The sequence below is a fragment of the Rutilus rutilus genome (assembly GCF_951802725.1).
Source record: "Rutilus rutilus genome assembly, chromosome: 21".
NCBI lineage: Eukaryota > Metazoa > Chordata > Actinopteri > Cypriniformes > Leuciscidae > Rutilus > Rutilus rutilus.
In genome coordinates, this window is record NC_140226.1 from 19,358,162 (window position 1) to 19,370,057 (window position 11,896).

General features: G+C 37.9%; 1 protein-coding gene across 1 annotated transcript; it reads right to left on the reverse strand.

Moving 5' to 3' along the window:
• Positions 1 to 2,907: 2,907 nt before the first annotated feature.
• On the reverse strand, positions 2,908 to 4,529 carry LOC311280907 (interferon-induced protein with tetratricopeptide repeats 1-like). Its single transcript, XM_084393432.1, has 2 exons — positions 4,479 to 4,529; positions 2,908 to 4,251 (listed from the first exon to the last, which is right to left on the reverse strand). Exons 1-2 carry the CDS (start codon positions 4,481 to 4,483, stop codon positions 2,925 to 2,927), a joined length of 1,332 nt encoding a protein of 443 aa, XP_084249558.1. The 5' UTR covers positions 4,484 to 4,529; the 3' UTR covers positions 2,908 to 2,924.
• Positions 4,530 to 11,896: the final 7,367 nt, after the last annotated feature.

Sequence of the window (11,896 nt, forward strand, 5' to 3'; positions counted from 1 at the left end):
ACAAGCGGTCACTAACAAAATCACTTAAGGTCTGCTTTCACAGGTGACAGCAGACAGTAAATGACTCATTCCAGTGGGGGTGCGATCGTGATCTAAGGGAAAATCTTGTAAGGATTTGAAAATGATTGAAGAGTGTTAGACCTGAGTCCAAGCATCTCACCTTAAACTACAAAACCAACGTCAGCAACCCCACACGCCAACGCAAAGAATAAAGTGGGGGGGATCAATGATATGTGCTAGAAACATATCTCCCCTGCCTACGGTGGAAAATCCTCTCTACGGCATGCAAAGTGTCATATTGGTGAAAACGGAACATCCCTGGGGCAACGAGATGATCAACATATCTGGAGAAAATGTTGACCAATTAATGGTTGAAGAAAAGTTTTGTGATTTTATTTGATTGAATCAAATTAGGGCTTAGTATTGATATAAATCTAATAATTTGACTTGTGCAAAGAAAAATGTGTTTTCAGGTAGAAGATCTATTAATTAATGTGAAGTATGGTGATAAGAAAAAAGACGGTATGTAATGGAAAAGTCAGGGATAATTTCAAACAACGAATGATCAAATTATAAAACTTTTCTGGTTAGATTTTATTAAATAGATTTTAATTAAATATAGCTTTAGAAGTAAAACCATTTCCTGACAAAATATTGTGATTAATTGAAAAAGGCTGAATACATAGTGTTATGATTGTATGTGTTATTCTGATAATTTTCTTATCAATGGGTACGGTCTATCCTAAGGGTGAACAAAATTATGCAGATCGTACGAGTAACAGAAGTTGAAATTATAATCATTTATGTTTTTTCGGTATTATAATATCCTTTATTCTTACTATACTTTAAGTTATACTGGAGTGCCTGAGGGTCCGATTTATCGGGAATGCGGTAGCAGTGCTTATCCATTTAGCCCGGCTTCAGATAAAATGTTTACTTGCTTGCTGCTAAATTTTTATTTTTTTTATTTTTATTATTTCTTTCAAGGTTCAAGTAGAGTGATCAGGTATATGAAAATCAGATATGAAAGGTAACTGTGATGTAAAGACTTGAAACAACTCTTATCATTTATGGGTTTGATGCAGAATTAGAAACAATCGTTTTTTTTAATTTTGAAAAAAAAAAAATATATATATATTTTTTAAAAGTTGTTATGACCAAACCTAATGTTAATGAAACCAAATTGTTTATCAGAGAATGATAAAGAGGAGGAATTGTTGTGGAAAATTTTTTATCTTTTCTTTGTATTTTATTTTCAATGATTTAGCAAATGAATGCCATGCGTTCTTTGGATGTATTTTGAGTTTCTTTTATGATGCTGATACAGCTGGAAGGTGTGTGTGAGACTTCAGAGGTGAGAAGACCCCCGGGCTGGGGAGGGTTCAAGGGGGGGTCCCTTTTGTTATTTTGTTTAGTGGGGGCTGTAAGAGATAGCCTTTGAATAGAACACTATAAAGTAGCTGGTCAACCTCTGCTCTGGGTCTCACTCTGCCTGCAGCTGGACTGTGGGTAGACTGGGAACATTTCTTGCAAGAAATAAATATCTTTTAAGGACAATTTGAATCCTGATGTCTCTTATGCCTGATGCTGTTTTGTTAGTTATTGTTTTTGCCACAACAATATGCACTAAGATTAAATTAATGCTTTATTGGTAGTTCATGTCATCTAATGAAGTTACCTAATGATAACAAACGCAATCTTATTGTAAAGTGTTACCAACAAATTTATATTCAGTTTCACTCTCAATATGTGCTGCTGTTTACAAAGTTAATTTCACTGTTTTTAAAACATTTTATTATTTCCAGCTGATTCTCCAGCTATTTCTCTCTTCATCAGATTCATTGTGTATTTAAAGTCAGTTTACGCTTTCCTTGATGAACAGAAACCAGAAATTAAGTCATAAGGAATAAACAGATTTATTGAATAACTTTGTCACAAGTTCCATTTAACAAGTGCTTTTATTACAGGCAATAGGATGGAAAATTGCTGCAGTTTTACAGTGAGACATATGCTTGGATAGAGAGAACTCCTTTATCAGCTGATACAATTATTCTGGCAATTAGACATACAGGGGAATCTATTATCTATTACTATATCTAGTACTTCATATTGTAATGTCTTAAAAACAGGGTGTGAATAAAGGTGAAGTGTGACACTTTTTGATAATTTGTCATTGCCCTTGTTATAAAATATGATAAGTCCCCTATAAAATGCCATTTTAAAATGTTGTTTAAAAAAAGACCTTTACTACACTATACAGAAAAAAAAAAAAAGAATTATTAAATATAAATTGTTTCAGATACAATTGTACATGGGCTACTACTGTCAATATACTCTTAATGAGAAATGCAAAGCCACAACATTAATATAGCCTACCTATGAAAAAAAAAAAAAATGTGTTACCTTGTTTCTTGCTATTGGTATTATATGAATAGCTGTTATATATTATGCAAAAATGAATACATAAAAAATTTAGAACATATTAAGAAATCATATTTATGATGCATGTACAATACACAAATACATTTCAACCTTTATTTAAGCTGTGGTCACATTTGGTGAAATTTCACGGTTCACTATTTCCAATAGTGTAGAGATGTATGAAGCACAGTTTGTACAGAAGTCTCATTCAAACCAAGTAGCTTTCTCTTGGTCAACACGGTGAATCCACATGACCAACTTGAACCCATTGTGAAATCTGACCAAATTAAACCTATTGCAAATTCTTTTGATCACATGAATTCTTCTTGAAATGACTGGATTTCACCCATGAAAATTCACCACACAATGGTAAATGTGACACATCTGTACACTTAATGATTAACACCTATTGAGACATTGGATTTAGATGGATTGATTTTTCTAGTTATTGCTATGCGCTATGCTATTCATGTTGCATAAATGAAGTGAAATAAAGAGAATATTTACTCATCTTTAAGAACAATATTTAGAAATTTGGAAATCTCCTCACAGCGAGAGCTTCTGCCATACTTAACAGTTTTTTTAAGAAGCATTATGCTCTTCTGTCTGTCTTGTGAAATGTTTTGGATTGCTGCTGCTTTCATGAGATAGTCGATCGATTGGTCTCTGGACCGTCTACGCTGATATTGATCTCTGGACTGTTTATTATAATATAGATGGCCTGAGTAACTATAGTAAAGAAACTGTTGGGTATGAGGAGGGAGATCATCTTCCTCTGATAGAAGCTGCTGGTAAATCTCATCGGCTCTCTCAGTGTTGTGTGTGTAACAGTGTAGTGATGCAAGAGAAATCCATCCTCTGACACTATCTGGGTAATCTCTGACAACCTCCTCAAAGAGCCCAATGCCTTTCTGAGCCCAAGCCTTCTTTTCCTGACTGTCTTCCTTCATGGAGTACACTTTACGTAGGTATACATCTGCCAGGATTTTCAAAACTGTAGTGGAAGTGGGGAACTTTTCCCGAACCCTTTGTCCCTCTTGAATAGCTCTCTCAAAAGAAATTAGTCTAAAGTATTCAAAAATAAAACGCAAACCACCCAAGTTTCCGGTACTAAGGGATCTCTCTAGAATACTTTGTACCTCCTCCTCATTGATTTCGGCCTGCGCCTTAGACTTTCTTAGTATATAGAGAGATTGAAGGAACAAATCATTTGGGTCTATCTCTGATGCGGTTTTCACCTGCTCTAGAATATCAGCCTCCAGCTCTGGAGTTAATTCAGACTTTAAATATGCTGTGTTCATGGCTATGGCAAGTCCTTTGTGCCATTCCTTCCTATCTGGTTCTGCATTTAAAGCCATCTTAAAGTAATCAATCGCCTGCCGCTTCTTGGACTTGTCAAACTTCACCAGCGTCCAGGCCTTTTCTCCACTGACTTCAGGGTGTAAAGTGCATCCAGATGGAGCAGGATGCATTCGCTGAAGCCTCTCCACCTCTTCTAGATATCCTTTGCTCTTATCCATCTCTCCCAAATGGAAGTAGACCCAAGCCAGGTTTGCTTTATTGACCTGAAGCTGGACTCCTGCCTCTTCTGTTCCCTGCTCCTGGATCACACTTTCTGCTTTGTGCAGGTGCTTCACTGCCTCTGTGTTGGAGCCAAGAGTCTGATGGATGTAGCCCAGCAGGTTGTAATAGTGAACCGGCCAAGTGCATGTTTCCTGGTCCACATTCTGCATATACCTCTTCATCCCCTGGAGGTCATTTCGATGTTGCCCCAGATCCCAGGTGAAGTGGCACTCCAGCCTCTCAAGACGTTGTTTTAGACTAGAGTTACTGACACATTCAGAAATAAAGATCTATTAATGAAGAGTTACAAATGCTGTGTTTTGGTTTACATACAAATATGTCGCAGCAGTCATGGGACAGATAATCAACAATTTCAACTAAGCCACAACATTTTTACACAATCTTGAGTTTAGTCTCGTAAATCACTTGTATAAATCACACAAATTCCTACATTAGACTACATTTTTTCATATTTGTATTGGAAAAGTACTTACTCCATAATAATGGTTAGAGGTGGTCTGGTTTGAGATGTTCCTTCTAGCAATGCTGATATGAGCTTTGTGTGAGTTGCTGAGAGATTGTTCTGTATTTATAATGATCACACTCATAAAACCATCTTCTAATCTAGAACAGTCATTAAACACGTCAGCTCACAATTGTTCTCTAGTTTCTATTCTGTCTAAGGTTTCGTTGTTTATTTCAATGAAGTGTAGTTTACGTAATGACAGTGACAAAGTCTAGAGCCTGCCTTCTTCCTCAAGCATAATCTCTTTAGATGCAGGTTTTAAGTGTCATGGATAATTATTAGATCATATATTCCAGACATGTTTTAATTATTTGATATTAATGATGTAATGTGGGCGTGACCTACTTTATTTCTAGCTGGCTGTTCAGATGGTTGAATTGATTTACATATTTACCATATTATATTTAAAATGTAGTAACACTTAACAATAAACATGAACTAACAACAATGAGCAATACATTTGTTACAGTATTTATTAAAATTCGTTAATGTTAGTGTGATGAATTTTTAATAGATAAGATAGTAAACTATCTTTTAAACTAACCATGATTCTAACATCTAAACCTTACTTCCCTTTTAGGCCTAACACTTATTTGAACAAAATGTACCAAAATGTTCTCTGAATAGTGTGTCCATTGAAAATTCTGAAGTGCTGGCCATGACAATATCAAAAATATACTGTCTTGAATTGTCTCATGACATATTGAGTAATCAACTGAACTCTTCAACTGAAGAGAACTGAACAGTAATCAACTGAACTCTTAACCATTTTCTTAATTTTTTCTGATGATTCGAGATCATTTTGCTCACGCCAGTAACAGAGGGTGAAAGAGGGGTGCTTACTTTTACAAACTGAACCAATCATTTTGAAAGAAGGTGACATGAGTTAGTCACGTTGATCTTATTGTTGTGTCTGTCTTTATCCTATAAAACCTGATGTATTCCTTTTGCGGGGGATTCTCTCTGAAATTTGTCTGAGATCCTCCAGCCGTGATTAAAGCATGTTCGAAGGCATTGTCTGAAGTCTGTCAGTTATTATTGCTGTGCAGTAAGTTAGTTAGGGGAGCAAGTTAGGGCTAGAAAACTCAAAGCTAGTTGTCGATGTTGTGGCAAATTCAAAGTCTTTTTGGTTCGGGTCTCAAAGAAATCTTACAGAGTCGAAGTTCCGGTCTCAGAAGAATTTACTTTATTGACAAGCAACAGATGCCAGCTGACCATCTGGACATCTAAAGTTGCCATTCCCAGTCCCCATGTCTTATACCTTTTTCTTATCGCTTATCTTTTCTATCTCTTCTTTTTTGCCACTCCTTGTGTCCTTGCCACCATTAAAACATCTTCCCCTAGACCTTCTTCTATTGGTGGAACATCTCAAAACATCTCATATAACACATTTTTCTTCCAGTGCCTCCCAACACCTGCATCCCTTCTACAGGTTTTTGGGTACTTTTCCATTCTCTTATCCTTGTGACCTATTTTCTGCTTGGTATTACTGCATTCAGACTTTTACATGAGACAAGGGAAATTCTCCAACATCGACTGTACACTGTAAAAACTAAAGGAGCCTCAAATATCCTGTTGGATACTCAAGGAACTTCAAAATGTAATTTAAGTGCCTCAATGCTCTTTCTCCTATAGTAGGGTTACTGGAGGAGCATTGACAATCTTTCAGGTTCTTGCTGGAACTTATGGGATCCTTTAAGCACGTTGTATTTAGTTCTGAGGTTTTGGAGTCACCTTTTCATTACCATGAGACCTCGGAGTGCTTTGAGGGAAAATAGAGGAACTTGAATGCGATAAAAGGGTTATTGGAAGATCTTTTAACATTTAAGTGGTTCCTGGAAGATCTCTTATGTTAAAGCCAGCATCTGGAGGAACCCAATGGTTCAGTGAGGCCAGAATAAGATTATTATTATCCTAGTATTATTATTATAGGCTACTTAAAGGGACACTTCACCCATTTGCATTAAGCTTTGTATTGTTAGAAACCCAGTCATATATTATAATAAATGTGGATTTTTCATCCATTTTTCCCTGAGATGGGAGAAATAAGGATTTAAGTGTTTTACTTCCTGCTTATTATGACGTAAAAATCATCATTTTGCGTCATAATAATCAGGAAGTCACATTTCATTGAAAAGTGTAGAGACTACAGACACTCGTTCCTCATCTTTCCCAGGGGGCGGGAACCGCTCACGCTACAGGCCTATTACAGATCAGTGGGTGGGACTTGACTTTCTGAAAACTAAAAGCAATATCCTCCATCTTGTTTGGAAGCTAAGCTAACAGGCGCTGTGGAGACAGATGTAAAGTTATGACAATAGCGGAGGAGAGTGCTCAATATGATATAGAGGAAGAGGATTTCAGAAGTCTGATGCTTGAATCAGGTGTTTGTGGCTACCTTTACAAGCCGCATTATAGCGAAGAGCAGCCGAGGCAGAAGACCTGCCTGCCGCGGACGAGGAGCCCGGACTGGCTCGGGTTAGGGCGGACTGGTGGCGCCGGTGATCTCACTATGCAACTACGAACCGCTACGAACACAGAGATAGAGTCCGACTGTGGCAAAGAATTTCAACAATGACAACTTCTCCTGGATGAAATCTCTGAATCAGACGAGGACACGGACGTTTGTGTTGTGAATCAGACGAGGACACGGACGTTTGTGTTGTGAACTATCCTAGTTTCGCACCGCATCTGACTGAACATCCAGGTAACGTTACAATGCAATAATTCACCACTTCGAAAGAAATACAAATGAAGAGTAATTCACTAATGAGTTCGCCAACTAACTAGACATTTTGTGTGAAATTAATTTCAAGCTCTGGTGGTAGCTAGCCTTGTAGACGGAAGAGTTATTTCTCTTAGGCAGATATGCGCTGTCTGGATTAGTGGGAGTGGCTTGTGCAGCTGTGCAATGTGGTGCATTGTGGGAGTTGGTGTCTTTCATACAAATGCGTCCTGAAGTTACTATCTTTCTTTCCTCGGCCAAGAAGGCACCAAATTCAAAATTAATTTTACATTTCGACTACATATATGACCCACTTTCAATAAAGATCAATGTTCCCATGGGTGAAGTGTCCCTTTAAGTTTGATTCAGTATACATACCCAGGTGAAAAAGACGTACTATTAAATGTATTAAAAATGTACTTGAGTGTGTTTTTAGTAGGCGGCCTACAATACAAATATACTTTAATGCATTTTTAATACATTTAACAGTAGCCTAGGTCTTTTTCACCTGTGTAGCTTACATTTATTTAGTATGGGCCTATTTTATTGATTAATTTAAACCTTAAACTGACAACAACACTAAATAATAATTTTATTAATAATATGAAGAAGAACCAGGAGGAGAAAAGTTTTATTCTGTCACGAAACTGCTGCTATTCCTCTGATGTCGTCGCGCCAGTGATGCTTGCGCTGCTCGCGCAACAAAGCCATAGACAGTAAAAGAAATGGACACAGCGACCCCATTGGAACTCAATTGAGACAAGTGAAGCCCATTTTGAGCGATTTCTTACCACTTCCTTTCCTGACGCGCAGACTCAAACCGTGCAAAGCGTTACACGGACCACGTGAGCATCCCGTCTGTCTTCTAGTAGCTGTGCCAAGAGAAATCGGAATCATTCCCTTCCGAATCTTGCAGAGACGGAGAGTGTGAGTAGGAGCTGTCCATGAGCTTGGAGCAAGAGCAACTTTTGCTAGGTATTCTGATTAATTATATTGTCATTTTGCCTCCACGTCCCCCCGATTGCCCGCGAGCTTCTCCTCCCGTCCATACGGTAATCTCTCTACTGTGCGACAGAGAGTCGCGTGGTTATGACGCAATCGTTAGCCTACTTTTACAAAAACTGCTTCTACGGGGCCATAACATAAGCTACAAGGTAATGGAGCATTTTATACATTGTCGTGTTTCTTTAGAAATAAATAATGGACAAATGGAGTCTTTAAACGCCTCAGATGTAAAGTTATTCGCTGTCAAAGTGACGCCAAAATGAATGGGAGTCAATGGGATGCTAACTGCAGGTGAAGTTCTGCTACAAGATGGCGGCACGCGGCCGACTTCAACTTCCGGTCGAATTCCTTACCCCCTGAACAAAGCTCAGCTGATCATCATCTGATTTGAAAGTAATGGCTCCCCTCATCAAAGCCTGCCGCAGCTTCCGCCGTTTGTTCGGCTCTCCATTACAAGGTTTGTAAACTCGCCAAATAAATATAAATACAGAGTCTACATATATTCAAACACACATATATATAAACTCAATTTATTATACATTACTACGTTTTTACAGTGTTTACCACTCGTTTATTGCACAGTATCTGGTATGAAGGTTTTAGCCGCGATGCTACTACGTTGATCTAATGAACAAATGGAAATTATTGACTTTTTGTCTTAGATTGATTTAGTCATTCATTTCAAAATATTCTGTACAACTGTGTCTTCAAATTGCTGATATAGCCTAACTAATTTAGCTGATTCCTGGGGCCTGTACCATGAAGGTAGCTGAACAAACTCGGGGTTACAGGATTAGTTTTGAGTTGACAAAACCAAACCGATGCAATCAGGCTTTATTGGTACCATGATGCAGCTCATAAACTTTCTCTGTCAACTCAGGCTTTGATCCTCAAGCTATGATTACTCCACGCGCGCGTGCACATTATAAAAGAGTGATGTCGACACTGAACAACCAATCGCGGGTAGAACGAGAGCGATATATTTTTCCGCGGAGGAGCAAGAGATAATCATTCATAATTACGATGAATTTAAATATGTATTTCAAGCTCGAAACACTACGGTCTCTGCTGCCAAAGCAAGAGAAGACTGTTGGAGAAAGATTGCTGATTGTTAATGTGTAAGTTAAACAAATACGTTCTATATTTATGTAAAATTATGTATGCATGTGTAGCCTATACGTGTAATATAGCCTATAGCCTATTTTTATAATATAGAAAAATGTGCATGTACTAAGAAAGATTAATATTCATTGATTTTTAGATGCAACCCCAACTCCAATGTTCTTGGCAGCAGATAAAGACAAAATATAATTCAAAGTGGTGAGTATTTACCACAACCTTTTATTATTTTTGTGAACATTTTATCACAAACACTTGTTTGCAGCAAACCAGAATACACTGTGGCGGAGGAGTTGGCTCTGAGTAGGCAATAAGGGACGGCCGATTATGGATGGGATTACAGGTGCTGTACAATCTGACCCTGGTGCTGGCTCCTCTAAGCAAGTAGCACTACGTGTGCAATACATTACTACTTTAAGTTTTAAATATGACTGACTGTATGTTCTGCAGTAGAGGGAAATACAGTGTCCCTGTTGAAGCCAGCACACATACACACAGTCTCCCACACATAGGTCAGTATGCAGCAGACAGAACACCAAACATAACCTGCTTTATGCTTTACATTGGCCTATTTTTATTTATTAGGGTGGAGGAAATGATGAAGACACTCTGTCTGTGTGTTCTCAGACAGTTGCTGATGTGAATGCACTGGGCTTTTTATTATGGCAAACATTTGAATGTGAGGCATAAAAAAGGGACTGGCCCTTACACATCTCTTTTATTGTAGGATTTTTCACAACCTGCCCCAGAAACTGAGGCCTCTACCTCAATGGCCTTCAGAAGAAATGTGTAAGGATTTAAAACCCTTGACATTAATTACAGTCAGTCCTGTGTTTGTAGGAAGTCAAGGAACTTTTTGTGATTTGATGAGCCTCCAGAAAACTTCACTTGTAATGATCATGTTTGTGGTGGAATTATGTTTCAGGTGGAAACAGACTCAGTCAGGGCCCTGTACAAAAGGAGTCTTGAACTAGACTGCACACTAAAGGAGTCTTGAACTAGACTGTTCACTAAGGAGCTGCTGGACTGAGCTGAGGAGGCTCCAAAAAATATATAAAAATTTCAATTAAATTGGAGATCAAACAGCTGGATAAAACTGATCTCAGTATGTGAACTTATTTAACCAAGTAACACTTTAGTATGAATATTTATTAATGCAAATTTGTCTTGCTTTCTTTCTCCCTCCCATCCCACAAAACCAATAAAACAGTTTGAGACCTATCTGCAGTTTCAATGTGCTTTTATTAAGTGTAATATTGTATGGTGATTGCATCTACATCTGCACCAGCTGGGTGGTCCGCTCTGGTGACTCTGAAGCGCCGAACACAGTTGAAACGTGCCTTTAGGAGGCCAAAGGTCATCTCTATCTTCACTCTGGTTTAACTGAGGGCCACATTGAAGCGGTGCTGTGGCCCTGTCTGAGGGTCATGATAGGGGGTTATTGTGTAGGTTTTTCTATCTCAGTTCAAATTAAGTGTTTTGTACTGTACCAAATTTAACTTGCTTTCCTCAAAGCGCTGACACAACACAGACTCACAGAAAATTCATGAGTCAAGCACTGGAGCCAGGCCATTTGGCATCCAAACTTGTGATCATACGTTCATGACCACCACAAGTCGTCTGCAGATGAAATGTTTAGTAGATCATTGTTATATCAGTTAATGTTACTATTAATTTAAAGATTCATCTCACAGAAAATAATCATCTCACATATTCACATCATCTCTACCTGAACATTAAGGCTGTGATAGGACTTCCTATTAACATAATCTGCCTCATGTTCCCCTAGAGCAGTGGAGATTGGAGCAATACACTGCATACATGTTGCAATGACTCTAGGGCATCTGTGATGCCCAGTAAATTGTTATCACATTTGTGGTAGTATTTGTAATTTTATAAAAGAAATGTTTTTGAACTTTGTTCAGGGGTAGTTAACCTGTTTCTACCATTTATTTGCACTATTATATTTTATATAAAAATCAGGAGTAATTGTGGAGTTCGTCAGCAGGGGGCAGTGTGGCGCTTATTGTGCTTCCGCAGCGTTACGTCAGTTTGTCCCGCTTTGCGGTCTTTCTCTTTCTGCTGAGCGAGATGAGAAACAGACGCAGACATTGCCCTGTCTCATTTATTTCTCCTGTTTCAGGTTGGTAGATTTGTAAAGTAAATTAAATAACTGAAATGTAATATGTTTACATGTCGCTAAATGTTTCAAGGTCCGTGTAACAAGGTTGTTTTATGAAAATATGGACAGTTATGTATATATAGCAGCAGTTGTATGTTCGCGCCCAGTGACGTCATCTGTGATTACCAAAATCACGTCGAACAGAGTTTTATTTTTAGTTCTTTGAACATGTTTGTAAGGTTAAATAGTGTTGACATGTATGATATTGTGTAATATGTGAAAATCTAGTGTTCAAACCAAACGTTATAAATTCTAAAAGTGGGTTAAAAACAAGTTAGAAGTCTGTCAGCTCATGCATTGTGGAAGAGTAAAAATTATTGTTAATTGAAAATGGAAAATGCATTTAGGAATTAAC